Source organism: Heterocephalus glaber, unplaced genomic scaffold (genome assembly GCF_053883595.1).
Source record: "Heterocephalus glaber isolate CG9 unplaced genomic scaffold, H.glaber_assembly_v1.0 deba00001577, whole genome shotgun sequence".
In the NCBI taxonomy this organism is placed as follows: Eukaryota; Metazoa; Chordata; class Mammalia; order Rodentia; family Bathyergidae; genus Heterocephalus; species Heterocephalus glaber.
In genome coordinates, this window is record NW_028258358.1 from 2,446,705 (window position 1) to 2,466,158 (window position 19,454).

General features: G+C 32.0%; 1 protein-coding gene across 13 annotated transcripts in view; it reads right to left on the reverse strand.

Moving 5' to 3' along the window:
* The window catches only part of Pcdh9 (protocadherin 9), a 918,070-nt gene that overhangs the window by 314,631 nt on the left and 583,985 nt on the right, over window positions 1-19,454 (reverse strand). For 7 of the 13 annotated variants that reach the window (XM_004844284.3, XM_087192869.1, XM_087192870.1 and 4 more), the window contains one exon: window positions 7,497-7,698. In XM_004844284.3, the coding sequence (XP_004844341.1) occupies window positions 7,497-7,698 (202 nt within the window). The remainder of the gene's footprint in view (window positions 1-7,496; window positions 7,699-19,454) is intronic. The other 6 variants (XM_004844286.3, XM_087192871.1, XM_004844285.3 and 3 more) reach the window with 1 other exon arrangement.

Consider the following 19,454-nt stretch of genomic DNA (forward strand, 5'->3'; position numbering starts at 1 on the left):
TTATGCACATGATTAAACAGCAGAAAATCCTTTCAAGTAAGATTTGAAGACACACCAGATATAAAAATAACTCTATTCTTGTTTCTCAATGGGACAAGTTTAAGATTTAATTCTAAATTAGTGGTAAGAACCTGTTCTTGATCTGATCATATAATTGTTTTTGTCTGCTTTTAAATTAGTGAAATTCTTTCCTCAATCTACTTATAGTCAATAAATAATGAGCTTCAACAGACAATCTTCTCACTATTTTTGTAGAAGTAATGTCTTATGATCATGTTAATGAGTTAACTTCTTAAGGGAATATGATTTATGCTGTTTGGGAATGGAATAAATCTTTGCCCACAGCAAAGCACAAAATTAATTAAATAAATACATTAGTGCAATAAACACTGAACATGTGCATCATTTATTGTCCAGATGGCTTAGTATGTTCTCGGATTTTACTGTGCCTAGAACATAGACACTAGCTCTGTGGCTGCCAGAGGGTTTTGCTATTTCTAAAAGTCCTGTCCTGTGTCTTACAAACAGAAAAGCTCTGAGGTTTGTGGTAAAAGATTTTATTGTTAAATTCCAGAGGGAAGTTTTGAAAGTTTTTAATGTAAAAATTCTTTAGTGGAAGCAATCATCAATTTCTGTTCTCTTCTTACAAATGCATATGCAATTATGGAAAATCTCTCTTTAATTGTATCTTCACCATTTGAAACATACTTACATGTATAAAATATGTCCATTATATACGAAAACATCTGCCTGAACTTTTGTAAAGTAAACCATAGTTTTGGATCCAAATAAGAGAGAAAAGAAAAATAAATAGCATGTGAGTCCATGTATTTCATACATTAAATTTAAAACATATAAAAATTAGAGAGCATAATATAATAATCAACCAAATAGGTATCACCCACCACAACCACTATTAATGTTTTGTTGATTAATTTCACCTTACCATTACCATTATGATCATATTTTGCTGGAATATTATTAAAATAAATTCTAAACATCATACTGCTGTTTCAAATTTTTTTTTAAATCTATCACTGCCAATACAGATGTCATCTTACATAACTATAATTTCATTATCACTTTTAATAGACTAATAATTTTAAATATCTTTTAAATCCAGACTATGTGTGTTTCTACATTTGTGACAAATTTTTCTTATTTTACAATACTGAGAAAAGAAACAAACCAAATTATAGGTATTATGAGACATTTATGGGCACCAGTTCATTCTCTGAATTAATATTCAAATCAACTATGTGTCTTGCATTTTCTGAAAAGCTTTAACTCAACTTAATCAATCAAAAATGAAATGAAGTCTTTGCCATATTATTCTGCAAGGTACTCCTTTGAAAAAAAATTCAGTTGGTCTATCATTTTTATATTGACACAGCAAAATTTAATAGAATGCAGTACACTCATAACATCTAGCACAAATGCAATTTAACATAATTATGAAAATAATTTTGAAATATTAACACATTTTTCCCTCTTCTTAAATATATATATATATATCTTTCCCTTTTGTATTCTTTTTTAGTCGGACTCTTAGTGTTTATTCATTGCTTTGAGTAAGATAGGGTAGGATGGGAAATAGTAAAGAAGTCATTTAGTTAGTTGACAAAGTTCTCAGTATATCTAAGAGGGAGGGTTGTGATTTGGAGAATGTTAAGGTAGACTGTCAACTGCATTGGCTCAGGAGCCTCCCAGAGGTTTAGTGCAGTACATTCCTGGATGTGTCTGAGTTGGGCAGGGAGGAGTGGCCTCAGGGATCTATATCTGGTCCTCAGCCCCTTTCTCTTCTCTGCTGTTCCCCTGTTCTGGTACTTTGCCCTATGAAGTGAACAGTTTTTCTCCACCAAGTACTTCTGCCATGATCTTTCTGCCTTGGCACCAGCTGATAATGTACCTCTGAGAACATGAGCCAGATAAATCATTTCCTCCTTTACGTTGTGAGTGTTGGGATTTGGTCCCAACAACTAGAAAACTGACTAATAGAATTGGAAGATATGAAGGTAGAGAAGATTACCAACCCTGCACATTAAAAATATTCACTTCTCCTGGCTGAGAATAGGACCGAGGAAAACTAAGGAAGTGGAGAAATTCTATATCCTGTTAGTTGAGTAGGACTCAGAGAAACCAAGATAAGAAAGTCTTTGAGGGTAGAGTTCATAGTAGAACCATGGAAACAAAAATCCAGAGAGTAATGGCCCTCTCTATGCATCTGGATGTGAGAGGACAGAGACAGTCTCACAGAAAGTCCTTTTCCCTCCCATGACAAGATGGTACCAGAAGTATTCCTGAACAAGCCAAAAAGACTGGAACAAATAAGTCACTGTACATACAAACAGACAGATGACCAAAGGATCAGAGTGTTCCAGTTTCTTTTGACATGATTTTGAAACCCTAGAATTAAGGACTCTGGGGATAAAGTTTCTCTCAAACCAGTGTAATGGAGATTTGAAATTCGTAAAAAGAATAATATACATCCAGCTCATGTGAAAAAGTGGCGAAGGAGTCATATCTGATTAAATATAGACTTTCCTAGCTGCATAACATGTCATTATTTCTTTCTTTACACTTCACTTATTTGGGGCTTTGCATGTTGTGCTAGTCAGTCTGTATTATTATGACAAAATACTTGAGATTATCAATTTATAGAATTGGAAATGTTTACTTGGCTTATGACTTGAGAGATTTCAGTCTATGATTAGTTAGATTTGTTTATTTTATGATGCTTATGATGAGGCAGTATACCGTATTTAGGGGCATGTGGTAAAACAAAGCTGCCTATCTCCTAAAGGTCAGAAAGCAAAATAGAGAGAGGAAATGATAGTGGCCTCAGTATTCCTTGCCAGGGCACATTCCTAATGATTTATTTTTCTTTAACCAAGTCCTACTTCTTAAAGGTTCTGTTACTTCCCAATAGTCCCCTGGGCTGGGGACTGAGTCTTTAACTCATAGTCCTTTAGGGGAAATTTCACGTCTAATAATAGCATATTTAAACAACTTCCTAATTTACTTGTATTTTCAGAAAATGGATATAGTACATATTTTATGCCAATAATCCCAAGCTATAAAGTTAGAATTTAAAAGGAATACTGTATACCAATATAATTATGTGTGTGAAACTCTATGTATGTGTGTTTAGAAGTAAGAAGTTATGCTAAAGTCCAGTTTCAAAAATTCTATTTAATAATACAATTTGTATTAATTTCTTTGAAAAAAGTTACTATGGAGATTAGTACTAGTTTTTAATGATCTTTTACAAAAATGAGTATTATATTTTTAAAAAATAGGAATTCTTGTAAGTATAATACATTTTACTTAGTTACTTTTCAGATAATACTGACAATGTATAGTTTCTATTTCACTTGTTATAAAATTGTAAATCTTTAAAATTTATTAGTACCCCCAAAAAAATCTCCAATTGAAGACAGTGGAAAGAGTTGAAATCTAAAAAGCAAGATGATTGCTACTGATGATTACTGAACTCCACAAATTCCTCAAAATTAATTACAAAATGTAAAGATAATAAATCAGAATATTCTCCTTTTACTAATGAGTGTTTAGTTTGAATTTAATAATATTTTTGGTTATTGCAATTCATTCTGCTATAGACACTTACAAAGGAGGTTAAATTTTTAAATCTTACTAAATACCAAAGGAACTGCTAATTACCAATGGCCCTCAAGGCTCCACATTTCCTGATCTCGCTTATCTTCCTGGTTTACAGGCATTTCATTGACAGTTATTCTCCTGTGTGAAATTACTAGGTAGGAACATTGGAGCGTACATGTTGTGCCATCCCTTGGATCTTTTCGTTTATGCCTAGATTGGTAAAAATTCTGGGAGTTCTTAACATAGAGTTGAAAGTGTATTTTTTTTCTTTTAGCTTTAGAACCTCTTCCATGTTCTCCCAGTTGGCAGTTGGCCCAGTGCTCTTGCTCAAGTCTGAGAAGTCATGAAGTGAGTAGCAATGTGTATTGGTTAAAGTTTTAGCCAACAGCAATTTAACTTAATCACACTTTAAAAGCTAGGAAAAATGGTCTCTTTTTTCCTTCTTCAGTGACTGGAAAGCTCAAATGTGATCTTCTGTTAAGTATAGTCTTCTATAAGTGTGGGCTTAAAATTAGCAAAAATTGTCTCTATTCTAAAATTATCTTTTTTGTTCATTTAGTCTAGATCAACTCACCAATCATCAATAACATGCTAATTATATTTCCTTCTTATTTACCTTTTTGTCTTTCTCAAGCATGTATTTTCTTTAGGGATTTCATTTCGTTTAAGAAATGAGAGCTAAACTGTGCTGTAGTTTTCTTAGAGTAGTTAGAGTATCCCTGACTGTTTTGAAAAATAAATAGGATAAAATAAGAAAAATTAAAAGTTACTACAAGATTATTTTTAAATATAAATTTTAATAAAACCTGTATGTTTGTTTTGAATTTAATCTATACAATCTTAAAAATATTTTTATTAAAATACATACTGAAGTGAGCATTTCCACTTAAGCCTAAGTTTTACGTTCTAGAAATTCATCCTTAGTAATATATTATTCTCTGTAGGAATCAACAGGCAAACATTAATTTGTGCATATATATTGCTGCTATGATAGTGAGAGCATATAGCATGATTCTGCTTTTTTATTTCTGTAGTAAGATACAACTCAATTGGCCCCGTATCAATACAGAAAATGTGGCAAAGAAAATCTAGAACTGTAACTAACATTTTTCTATGTAGTAAATAAATCATACAAAGTGCTTTTGTTTTCCAGTTGAATATGTAAAAACTCTTCATTCATTAGGTAACTAAGAAGTGCCCAATATGTTCATAAAATTCTGAAAGCCACTGGTTAAATTTAGCACACTCTGACATCCTGCACATACATCCAAAAAAATTTATTATTCCAGCTAAAGAAAATTGCAAAATACTGTCTGAGAAAAGTGTAAATCTTTCACCTAGAAGTGCACATATTATAACAACTCTGAAGATACTTCTATAAAATAGCTTTGTTGACTTCTATAGACAAACCAAGAACAATTTATATTAACATGATTAAATGTGAGTCTTCTGCCTTGTTTCTTTGTTTGTTTTCCAGGAATTAAACTCAGGACTTTGCACTTGCCAGGCAGGCACAGTCCCGCAGAGCTACATCCCCAGCCCCTATGTCTTGGTTTTGACTGAGGTCCAAAGATAAGAGGATTCAATCACTCCCATATATTTGTGTAAGAGATGGTTAAGGACTAGTTTTGAGACCTGGTTTAATGTTAAAAAGAGATGTTTTAGAATTGGAGAGTGGCAGTTGCAGAATAGGGTGACAGTACAGAAAGAGCTGGTCTAAGTCCTACCTACCTTAAACTGCCCACAACACTCCAAAAAGGCTGAGTCAGTGGGACTACTTAGATTCAGTAGTGCTCAGAAAAATCAATGTCAAGAAATCTAAAGAGAACTGTTGTCCTGCTCTCCCAAATTCAGTCTGATTAGTGGTTGCCTTTTTGGATATGGTCTTCCTTGGTTATATGAAGATGTGCTTATGTCTTCTTCTATAACCAATATGTTGCACATGAACTAGAAATACCTAGGCTGTAACTGAGTTTCTCTAGATCCTCCTAAAATACTGCCTGGATTAAAAGGGTAAATTTCATCAGGAAGAAGATACAAACATAACCACACATATAATATTGCTAATGAGAAAAGAACTATGTATCAGAGCCCTGCTGAGATGGGGCTATGGTCCAGGTTTGGTGGAGGCTGAAAGGAAAAACATACCTACAACAGCTCACCTCCTTTCTTGGATAGAAAGAATCAATTTAAGATCCTGAGAGTTAAAGAACACCAAAGCTAGATTACCACAACAGGCCTATTTAAAAAATCTCTTTTGTGTTTTTTACTTCCTCTTGGTGTTCCTACTTCACAGAAATGTCAGAGGTACTTTATTGTCTGGAATAATAGGAGCTAAAAAGCTAGAAAATTAGTAAAAAGTCACAATCACCTTATTTCCCACTTTAGGAAACCAGTTGAAAGCAGATTCAAGATGAGTTAATTTTTTATGTATTTTTAGCTTGGATGACATCTTTTCATACTATTTACCTATTTCTTTTGATAAATTTTAGTATGACAGCAAAATTTGAAGAAACAGATTTCTCAGGTGTCCCTTAGTCCCAAACATACAGAGTCTCCCCCACTATCAACATCCCTCATTAAGAAAAAAGAACTTTCAACATAAGTAAAATACTATTATGGTCATTAGCCTGGACTGGGCATTATAATTTTGTGCCTTTATTTTGTTCCTTTATTTTTTAATTAAAATGAATGAGACAGTGAGTATTATTTTGGCGGGTGGGGGCAAAGGCATGCCCAAACAGAGTAGTCTTTGCTCAAAGTTTCTTCCACAGGTCAAGGAAGAAGTAAACCTACAGGGCTTATTTCCAATGGGCAATAATTCCTGATATAGGGTGTGGATCTGTGGATAATACAAATTCTGGAATAATATATCCTGGCCAACCTACTAATAAAAATCAATTCATCCAAAACCCAAGTAGACAGAAAAAAAAATGAAACAAAATCATTATTTTCTCACTTCTTCCATATTTCATTTTATGCCCTTATTTTTTATTCATGAGTTTATTGGTTCTTTTTAGGTATACATTATGATCACATTCATCATTGGGAATTTGTACTTGTACATGACATATCTTGGTTCTTATCTTTTTCCCATTCCTCTCCCCTCCTCCCACCCTCCATATTTACAAAAGCTTTGTTTCTGTTTTTTCCCTCTTTATTCCATTTTTTCTTCTCCTTCTCTCCCCCCCACCCAGTTCACCTTCCCCTTGAACTAGGATTAGAGGTCCCATTTGACCCAGCTATTCCCCTTCTGGGTATGTTCCCGAAATAATTAAAACTGTCATACCACAGAAATATATGTATACCCATGTTTATAATGGTGCAGTTTGCAATAACTAAATCTTGGAAACAATCCAAATGCCTGTCAACTGGTGATTTGATAAAGAAGGGTTTTTTTTTTATATAAAATGGAGTACTTTCTGCTTATTTTAAACACGAGCTAATCCTTTTTTTTCTAAAGTGTTCATTGCAAAATAATTTTCCACAGGACATATATATATATATATATATATATATATATATATATAAAATCGTTCACTTGTTATATTAGACTTAAATAGGTTTTACCAATTCTAAAATAAGTGCTTCACATTTAACATTTTTGGTATCAGGATATCTTACAAAAATGTTTTCTTTATATTTCTATCATGATTTTATTTTTCAAGCTTCATAAAATAAAGAAATACCATAAAACTCAATATATGAAACACATTACCCTTGGTCTATTTCTTACACTTGACCTATTTAAAGGAACAGAGCAACAAAAAGGCCAGAGCGAAATATCTGTTAACTTGTATCTCAGATCACTGTTCAATGCTCGAGTGTATGACTAAACCACCACTCCAAGGGGTCAAAATTGTAATACGACTCACCGGAGTTGGGGTCAGAGTTGCCGTCTGCTTCGGTCCTCTTGTCTGGAGAGGCCTGGTCATAGAATTCGTCCTGTGGCTGAACCAGAGGAAGAGGGTGTGAGATCAGGGTTCCACTACCCACCGGCTCGTGGTCCCCCAGACCACTGTCACTGCAGCTTTCCTGGGAGCCGTCGGGGAGGTGAAACGTAACACGGCGCTGCGACTACAAAGAAGACCACAGGACACCCAGTTAACACTCTTCCCAAGCAAAACGCATGAGCACCGGAACACGCAATAAAAAAAAAACTCAAAAGTGTCAACCGACGACATGAGGTAAAACCAAAATAAATATAACTAGGAGCAAAGCTAAGAACAAGTGTTCATTTTTTTCGTTATTTAATAGGTAGTGCCCAACTGGCAAAATACCAAAAAGAGTGTCTATCTTGTATTTAAAATCATAAAACAAATGTAAATCTTTTCAAAAGTGTCATAAGAAAGGCAAAAAAAAAAAAAAAAGAATACTTATACTAGTTAACAAAGTTATAGAAAATATCTAAATACAAAGAAATACGCAAATATCTTGTTTCATACATTTGAATCAATACATTATGTGACATTTCATCTTTTTTGAATGTCAGGCACTGTGCTTACTTGATGTTTTTACCATAATTTTGATAATCAATATATTCCCTGCACTAGTCCCTGATTTTGTAAGGTAACCTTTTATATTTGGATGTCTCTAAACCAATACCAAAAAATTAATTAAAATTCATATTTTAAGCCACCAAGTTCTGTGAAGTTGCAATTGATATATATGAAAAGAGACTACAGAGAAAAAGGAGAGAGGGGGGAGAGAGAAATTAAATTAGGAAGTCATTATTGTCCAATGGTTCAGCTATTTCTACCAGTCTGGTCAAAGGATATTTCAATTGAAAGGTGTTTGGAATATACTTTGGCATCTATTTGCATGATATCATTCTTAGAACTGAGGCAAAGTGTATATATGGTTATTTTAATAAAAGCTAGTTTTAATAAAAAATTGTGTATTTCAGTATACATAGCAGTTTAGTTCTCTTGGTAAATGTTCCTTAAACTGAAGTAATCCATGAAATATGAGACTACTTACAACAATGTGAAGTGAAAATTTTAGCCTTAGGGAAGTACATGAGTAGTAAATTTGTACTATACTCCTGAACTTAATTTTCATTCTCCTTTAATAGCCTAAAACCCTTTTAATTTCATGCCACATGTGACCAAGTTTATTCAGATTTAAGAAAATTATGACTTTATAAATAACACTTAATAAAATGTAAATATGTAATATATGATATTTTCATTTTCTGTTACCTAGTATATGTGATTTTCAAGTGACAATTTTCAGATTGTGTTCATTTCAGAGCTACAAATGGAGTTGGAAACAAAATGTAATAGATAACTATTGCAGCTCTGTAAGTGTGCTTTTATAGACTGACAATAGAATAGAGCCTATTTTCTCTGAGTCACTGGTTCAAATTCAGCTCAGAGTCCTAATGGAGAAGAGCTAATATCAATTTATTACTGTTCAATGACCTGTGTGAGATGAGTTGATAGTTCAGTACATTTCTAATGAACTGATGCTAACATCACATAAACTATAATCATAAATGGTACTAATTGCCTCTATTGTAGCACATTTCACCTTCATGCACAGCTATCTTACAAGTATCAAAGGGGAATGAAATGTGCCTAAATGTGCCTCTCAAAGGGGAATGAAATGTGCCTAAATGAGTGCTAAAAAAAAAGCAAGTCAAACTTGAACAATATTTGAAATATATTTCTCCTTGTATAAGGAAGGTCATGCTACCACTTTTACTTAGTGTAGTGTTTCCTCACTCATATGAAGTTAACCCTTTAAGAAAAAACAGTATTTTTTGTTTTTCTTTCAATGTGCCCTTACCAGTTTCATTTTTGATGAATCCGGTACTAAGAGCAATGATCAAATTGTCCAAACATGGCCTTTTCAAGTGATCATCCTACTGAGAAGCCTACAGACTTTAAAGTATCTTTGATATTATCTCTGGAGGGATCTTTCTTAGTTATAACTCAGGTGAGTAAAAAGGAAGCAAGTCCTAAAACAAAGCTAATGGATCAGATGTTCTATAATCTCTGCAAACATTTCTAAGCTTTAAAAACTATTAAGAAGTATATGTTTGACAGAAAAATAAAAAATACATTTATGACATTTTATATAATTGATGTTGTTTTAATTGCAATATAATTTCTTCTAAGAAATAGCCCAATCTGCAGTACCAGTTATGCTTTAATGTCGAAGAGTTCTTGCAGTGTAGCCATTAAAACAATTATTTATAGAGCATCAACTTTATGCCTGGGAATGTGATTACATTGAGAATAAAAAGTGAAACAGGGCTGGGGATTTAGCTCAGTGGTTCCTCCAACTGCCTTGCAAGTGCAAGGACCCAAGTTCAATCCCCAGTACAAAAAAAAAAAAAGAAAAGTAAAACATTTTCTTCCTAAAATTATTAGATTCTATCTCATATATATATATATATATATATATATATATATATATATAGCTATAGTAATTCTTTAACACTTTAAAATGAGACTAAGAAAGTATGTAAATTTAGTGTAATTTATTTTAATGAGACATTGTAAATTAGAATGATATAATGTTTAAATTGCTATGGTTTATTGAAATATTTCTTAATTAATTTGACGCAAAGATGTTTAAGACTTAATTGGCAGAATTGTGTGCAATTTATCAGCCTGCAGGGAGGTGGAGTTGGTGATGCATGTGAACTAAGAATTGGTGCATGAATCCTGTGGTATGAAGCAAATTGATCAAGAAAACCCATCACTAATTTATCATCATAATGATTGATGTAAGCAGAATGTCTAAACTAGATGTAAGAAGATCTGAATAAACTGAAATGCAGACAAAGGAGGAGCAATGAATTCTTGGAAATCAGAGGTTTCTGTGGGTGTTTGCTATGCGTGTTGTTAAGGACTCAACTGTTCTTTTTCAGATTGAGCTAAAAAGAGCCAAATAAGAAGCCAAACCTGGACCTCCTGGCTTGCAAACCTTTCTCTTTGGAACTGGCTCAGTGCATTGCACTTTATTCTCTTTCAATGAATTCTTCACTTTGAAAAAGGGAAAAATAATGCCTTCTTAATAGAAGTTTTTTGAGGGTCAAAATAAATAACAACTGTTCCTGGCATACAGTACCTGACATACTGTAGATATTCAGTAAAAGGCAGCTATAATTCTTCAAATTTAAAGCCACATCTTTTTAAACATCTGGCTGTCAACATTTGGCTAGCTTTAAAGACATGATTCCTTTCCCCAAGGAAAAAAATACTGTTCTCTGAGAAGAGAGCTGCTTGAAACACAGAAGTCTGGCATAGCTCAGACAGCCCCTGTAGATCTCTTCAGCTCAGGGACTTCTCCAAGTTGGATTTTCTCTTAGGTGTGAGTGAGGGGTGGGCAAGACAATCTAGAATACATGCTTTTTCCTTGGGGAAAATGAAGGTTTGCCTAGGATACCTTCAGAAAATCTAAAATTGTTTGTATATTTGGAGAGAGAATAGAGGGAGAAGTTTTATTTACTGCCTCTGAAAATGTTGTTTCTTGGCTTATCCTCATGGAAATATGCCCAGTCAGGATTACAAATGTTTTCAAACCCTGCTTGGCTGATGGGACAGAACAAGAAATCATGCGACTACTTCAGACTTTCCAGAGCCTGGACATTTGTATATTTTTTTCCTTAATTTATTTCTTCCCATTAAATTTTTCCCATGGAAAACTATTATTATTCTTATCATTATTATTATTATTATTATTGACTATCTTGCTAATAGATTGAATGTTACATTTTTCTTACTGGATTTATCACTGACAGTTTAGCTCTCTCCAGATCTCTAGCCATGTTGGACAAGAATAAGATGAAAAAGTAACTAAGATTTTGTCACATTATTTTGTATTAAGGATGCTTATATGAACTCCGACCATGGAAAGTTTGCCATCCAAGAACTACACACAAGCTCACGGGGCCATGCTTATACATATAGGCATTATATACATATGATGCTATAAGTTCGAAATTGCCACTATTTGAGAACAGTCACCAACACCTCTGCAATAATTATTCCTTGCAGTTTATTAGAAAAGAAAAAGAGAACCTTCAAAAAGCCTAGGAAAATTGGCCTTAGTGGGCACTGTTCTTCAGGATTCACTGAAAGAATGAGTCACCAAAGAAGTTTCAGTCATTACTTGAATATTTCTCTTGTGAATTTCTTACTGATGTAGTACACCATTTAGCAATGAATGACTCACATTCAAGTGTAAAATTTCAGCCCCATTGTCTAGAGGAATTCCCATGTGTAAAATTTGGTTTTAAGGCTCATTTTATCTTTATGTAAAATAAAAAGTTAAAAAGAGAGAAATGCCTTATGGATTTTTAATATGTTATAAAATATATAATTAAATATTGCATAATATTTATGATTACATTTATTGACACGGAAAATGTCAGTTTTAAAATATAAGAATTGAATTAGTAAGGATTTTGCTTAGTTGTACTGTGTTTTGTTAACAGGTTTTTATATGCCTAAACACAAAACCTTTTCTATTTGTACATATACCTAAGTATCAAAGTAGGGACACTTGATGAATAAATGATTACATTTCAGTTGTATTATTTTGACCACACTTAACTATCCATGATTTACATTTGTAATAATAAAATACATTCCAATTTATAGTGATTACTTACCGTACATTAGAGCTCAATTAAAGATAACACGTAAGTCTGGAGTATAGTACATGGCTTTTCCCTCGAGTTTAGGAATTCCAATCTTCTGGTCCCTTTTCTGCTATTCTAACTTTTGTTCTTTACTTCCTTTACTTAGCTTTCTAGTTATTGCCATTAAAAACTCTTGTCTTCTCAGATAACACAATAACAGTACAGATATAGCACTAAGCTAATTATTACGAACCTGGTAAATATGTTCTCTAGTTCAATGTTTATGACAACAAAAGTAAAGTTTTTTGTGGAAAATTATAAATTGTTACAAATTTTTATAATTGATAGAAATAGAAGAATAGTATTTGTATAAGTAGGAAAATATGATTTTATTTGTAGAAGTTTCTTGCTATTTTCAAGGAAACATTATCCCTAATTCTATTTTAATTATTTTCCTCAAGATTCAGAAAATATATACCATATATGTATCTCTAAAACAACAATTGTAAATACACACACCCACTACATATAACAAAATACAGAATTATATTGAAATTTCATATTTTTATATTCCTTATTATGTTACTTTTATTTTAGTAAAAATAAGAATGAACATTTGATTCATCATTATTTTAAATAAATAATATTTTCTCCCTTCTCTCTCTGTCAGTGTCTCACACATACACACACACACACACAGAGCAGGAGAAATCATCCAAAAGTGGTTAAAAATTATAGAGTGGAAAGTACAGTTTAATATAAATATTTCTTATAATGCTAATTAGAAATATTTTAGCATTCTTATTTTCAAAAGAACATATTTTATTTAGATTCATGTAGATTCAATTTAAAGATAATTCATATTAATATACACACATACTTCATTCACATTTGAAAGATGAAAATCTAAGTGATAAATCTCACAAGAGTTTTTTGAACTTATGATTTAGAAAAGCTACTAGTATTTATAATTCAAAATGTGCCTTTATTAAGAATAGGGAAGTTCTGAAAAATACATTATATAGAACTTTTTACATGCTGATAAATTAAATATTTTGAGCATAGATTTCTTTTATAATGAGTTGCTTTATTATTTGTAATTGGTAAATTTGGCAAATTTCTTATGCTCTTTTATTGGAAGTACTCAGATTAAAATGGTTCCATTAATGAAGTGTATATATATATTTTTTTCTTCTTGAGTTGGAAAATAGTTAGAGATTTAATATTTTAATCCATTACATTTTTTTAGAGGGAAAAATGAGATAAAATTAAAGTGACTTGTCTGTAGAGGTTCCAACAGATCCAGAGTAAAACCTAGAAATGTAGTAAAACTACATTTGCTAATTACTAATATAATGCCATCAGCACTGCTCATTAGACTATTCATTTAGAAAATACATTTTGAGCACCTACTACCTGCTAGATACTGCTCTAGTTACTAATAACGCATTGGTGTCCAAGTTAGAAATCGTATCACACAAGTTTCTAAAAAAGGTCATGTTCTAAAAAATAGTATTCCATTAAAGTCCTTTCCACCAGTTCTTCCAGCCAGCATACATGTCACCTTTTCAGAATGTGATTTTTCTCGTAATTACTTCAAACTATGCAGACTTAGGCAAAGTCAATTTCTGAACAAGATATTTTCACTGGATTAATCAGCAATAACCCAGGCAGAAGAAAACGAAGGTAGAATGTGTTCTGAGTTTTTGCCAAAATAATCCGTAGATTTGTTGCCAGTCATAAATTGTAATGCATTACCAATTTGTGAAAATAGAATAATAAAAGGATAGAAGAATAACAGTGACTCTCAGAATAGGCTATTCTTGATGCAAATATAGAATAAATGTTAATTTGGTGAATCATTGTATGATTTTTTAAAACCTGGTTACAGAAAAACTAAAAAGGGTTGATAAAATCAAAACTAGGAAATTTTTGTGAGGAATGTACTCTTGACCTTTTATGAGCATTTAATGAATATTTACTGAATGAAAATGAGTTGCCTGAAATCCATGTAGAGAATCTCAAGCAGATAACATAGCAATGGAATATCATTGTTCATCTTGCAGGAAGCTTTCCCATGGGAAAAGTCCTTTGTCCAAGAACTTAGCAGATCTCTGTTCTGTTTCAGAAGTAGCAAAGTGCATACTATAGCATCACACTATGTCAGCCTTGCCTTATTTGCTCTTTCCATGCTTACATTTTTGAATGACTGGAGACAAAAAGGACCATATATTTTATGTTTCAGAAAGATGGGTAACAACATCACTGATCACAGATGATGGATGTAAACTTTTTAGCAATTTTAAAAATATTTCTTTCAATTCTAGTTTTAGCAGTGTTATATAAAGAAGGACTAGGTTTCAGATTGCAAGCGGTCATTTAAATTCAAGTGGCATTTTTATAGAAAGCAGATGTCTTCCCTTACACTATACTTACTGCTCTTTGTGCTAATTTATTTTCTGCTGCCTAGCAATTGCTTCATTTGAGGATAAAGTCATCAGCCTTTATTCCAACTTACTACAAAGCTGCATGTTTACTTTTAGAGGTTTTTTTTTTTTTTCCTTTAAATATATGTAAGGAAATCACATTTAAGTTGGCCTGATCATTTTAGTTTGTAAACATCTTATTATAAAATGAGTTCCTCATATTAATGACCTATATACTTTTCTATGCTTTGCAAAGTACTTTGAATATTTCTTAAGACTCCCTATGTAACATGTTTAATATAATTTCATTTCCTTTTCATTATGATATGATCTGAGAAAAGTTAGGTAGCTCTTCTCTTAAAAATGTATATCTGTAATAAATTTGTGAGAAAAGTACATCCTTTGAATTCCTTTTGGGTATATCCTTGGTGCTTGAAATTAAACTTTGTAAAAAATATAAACAAGAATCTTTCTACAATATCTTTTTTTCCTTGTGAGATGTAAGAGAAAAGGAAAGGGCCAGGAATTTAGCTCCGTGGTGCCACCACCTTCCTCACAAGTGCAAGGTCCTGAGTTCGATCCCTGGTACCAAGGGGGAAAAAAAGAGAGAAAGAAAAGGAAAATATTCTGAATCAGCTTCCTTTGTGGGGTTGAGAATATCACCTCACTCATAGGGCTCCTCAAGGGTCAAAGCAAGCAGAGAGAGTTAAATATTGTCTTCATTGTTAGGTATTTTGCTTCTTATATTCTTATTTCGATCCTGCTATCTAAAATGTCTTCAAGCTATTTCTTACAGTTAAATGTTGCCCAGTAGGAAGGCATTCTTTATCTGAGCATACAAAATATAAAATGACTACATTAAACAGGAGCACCTGTTCCTGAATTACAAGCAGAATTTTTGCATCTATAAATTATATGTACAGAAATATGGAAGATCCTATATATTTTCTAGTAAAAACTAATTCATGTGACAACGATAGTTACCCTTATATTTACAAAAGCAATAGCATACACGGTAGTTGTAGCTATTTAATTAGAAATTGTACTAAATTCTCACTGTTATTACATAAATATAAAAGTCACTGACATTACATGTAGTCTTAAAGAAAGGGGACCTTTCTTTGGATAATGATGAATGACTGAAAAATATGTGCCAAATGTGCCATTATTGGTAACAGTAATAGAGTTGATTTGGTTCCTAGTTTTCAAGAATTCATCTCAGCTAGCTTTAGTAGAATTAATAAAAGACATAATGAGCATCTCTCTAGCATTCTTTTTGTTAATAATTCTCAATACAAAATAAAACTTGTAAATCCAAAGAAAGTAAGTGGTAGCTTTGGGGATATAGACCCATTTTTATATTGTAATTAACTTCAGACTATGACCACTTAACTCAGAAAAGAGTATAAAAAAAGACATACACACACACACACACACACACACACACACACCACTTTTGTCTTCCCTTGTCTATTGCTAAACAGGCACAAGATCATAATTACCTTTTAACAATAAAAGCTAATAATTCACACCTTTAGAATACAGAAAACTCAAAGTTAAAGAACAAAACACCAATGGAGAGATAGGGATATAATATGCAAACTGTTTATAAAATCTCCAATAGATACTACTACTATATAGAACTTTGTTAAAAAGTCTTCATATAGGAGGATTAATTTGCACACAAAATGATATTTAATCTCTTTCAACTGATTTTGCACCACACATTGTAGTTTTATTTTATTTACTGAACCTTTTTCTCTTATTTTTGTAGCATAAAATAGAATATTAAAACTCTTTTTAGAAGCCAGAAAAGAGTAAAAATATTTTTGGAGTAGTCCTGCCTTACGCTACATATGTCTATCACCACGGAATACTATTAATTGTGAACCATTACTCACTTCCTCTTCAGCAAAAAAAAAAAAAAAAACAGGAAAGGGAATGATGCTCCTGCAGCATACCTTTCTAGTCAATGATTTAAGGAGAAAGCCAAGTAACTATCAATTAGCACAGAAACTACCAACACAATCATGTGGAAGAAGTTAATTCTCTTCCTCAGGTTAGTAGGGGGTAGGGGGTCTAAATCACATGGAGAAATGGATAGTGGGAAACAGTCTACAAAGCATAGGTCAAGACCCAAATCACATATATGTGACATGGAAATGTGTGCATGCAAGTTAAGAACATAACACTGTCAGGCAAATATTGCATTTTTTCTTCCAGGCTCTTTGAGAAATATTCTAGAATTTTTTATTTCCAGAATTGGACACAGAGGGGAAGCAGAGCCCGTAGGAGTAGAGAAGTCTTTGTCCTTATAGAGCACACACAAAATAAGCATCCCTGGGATTTTATCTGAAATATTTTAGGTGCATTAAAAAATAACAGGCAATGAAAATTTGACTGATTGGTAGAAATACCGAGATGGGATAATTGTTTACTGCTAATTGTGTATATAAAGGGCACATAAGAAAGCATAATAAATAACTATTTGTTCCTTGTAATTTTTTTGAAAAATGTTTGTCATAAAAGGCAAAGATTTTATAATGATTCTTTTTAGTTCTCTCAAAGGCTATCAATGAAAATATTGTTTGGAATTGAAAAATTTTGATTAAGAGTATGTAATATTCAAGTCACATTTACTTATAAATTAGTAAAAATGAGACTAAAAATATTCATGCATCATACACATATATTTGTGTGTGGATATGTGTGTGTATATATATATGTGAATATATGTTACAAAACTTATCACAAACACTAGTAAAGAGTGACATACTATACCTATATTAAAACAAAATTTTCCCATTCTTAGATTGCAAAGGTATGAAACATATCTGGGGCTATTAATAAGATAATTATTTTATAATGTTGAAATAAATTCCAAACATTAATTGTACCTGAGAATGTTTAAATTTAAGTAAAAGCTTATATTAAATTAATGATACCACAAGTTATAGTTTAAAAGCAGTCTTTTCACTGGCTATGTTCAATTTTGTATAATACAAAGCCTGATCAGGTGACAAAAATTACTTGTTTAGGAGTGCTATTTCATTGACTGTAGAATTTATCTTATAAAATTGTGATTACAAAATTATAAAAACATTTATTAAATTAATAGGAACTTTATTGAAGTTCTATTCCTCTGTGTTAGGTATTTACTAATCTAAATGCCATTGCAGTGAGGCCACTAAATTTTAAGACTTTTTAAATTTGTGGTTTTGAAGTGTTTTGAGAGCTTGTGTAATCTTACTTAGGACAGCTTTTAGGGGACAACTCTTTGTCTTTAATGAAGTAATTTTATTTTTTAAAGACACTTTTAGTCACGAACAATGACATTTTAAAAAGGACAGTTTAGAAAGTCTTATGACACAGTTTTTTCCATAGCTTAAAAATTACATTTGAGGATCATTATAAACGTAGAGTTCCAAAATAGTTTGAGAAATGACAATTATTAATTGTATCTATGAACAAAGGCAACTTTGACAGACAGTACTCATCAAGTTCACAATTTCTGTTCTTTAAAGATCAGCCTCAACCCTATATAAAGTTTATGTAAAGGAATGTTCTTTTTGGATCATAAATTTTTTAGAAGGCAGCATGGTCTGCGAGAATGAAATGAGTAGTGATGGGCTTCATAAGGCATTCTCATTAAAGAAATCTGAGAAGAGCTTATGAAACAAGTTTCCAACATACATATGGCACAGTAACATTTGGATATGGAAATAACATCAAAATATTGTTGTAAGTATTAATAAGCATTAATCAGTAGAGTATAAAACACTGACGCGCTGTTAAGTTGGATGAAAATATATTTTAAATCTCTGTGGCTTTGAAAAATGTAATGTATATCCACCTCTCCACTCTGCTAGAATCAGAGCCCTTATTATGCTCTTACGAAGACCAAGAAACAAACCCAACTGGAATAAACATGAGTGAGGTTTTGTATCTCTTTTCTCCTGGGTAGAGGAGTCTTTGTTCTGAACAATCTAAGTAGCTGGACTTTATTTCAAAAGAAAAAAATCCACCTATTATTGCAGTCAGTCACTGTGACTTTGAGCCTGATATTTGAAACAAAAAGCACTCCTACATCTCAGTGATAATCACTACTTGCCCTGTGGCTTTTAAGGTTTGCCTTTGAAAATATTACTGAGTCATCAATCTCAGTTATTTGTGCACTGGGGATAATTTGTTTTCCCTGAATATAAATATAGAATTCCAACTTATGTCAAGAGATTCTATATATAATATTGTCTATAAATCTAGGTAGCATCTATAAAATATTGTTATACTCAACAATATTTATTTCTTTTACAAGAGGTAGCCCTCTCAATTCTTATGTTCCAAATGTGGACAAACAGTGTAGAAAGAAAAGGTACAAAACCCATAGCAATATTTTTTGAAGATAAGAGTAAACACTAGTAAGTTTCCTTGACTCTAGTATCCAACATGTGTGCATAGAAATGCCATCTATTTTTTGTCTTGGACATAAAAGGAATGAGGGTTTCAGAATGAGATATACAAAATCTTCAACACTAAAAGAAACTTATTATATGGTATAATTTAACTTATGAATTAAAATTTAAGAACAATAAGACAGCATGCAATTTGAAATGAATATTTTAAATTTCCTGAAGTTTATATTTAAGGAATTGAAAATCACAAATATAAAAATAATGCTTAAATTAATGTATAATTCGATAGCCTGGAGTATCATTTTTGGTTAAGTTAGGGTAGTTAGCAATTATTTACATAGGTGTACTTAAAGAGGAAGAAGTACGATCAAATTAAATTTTCATTGTTTGGGGCATAAA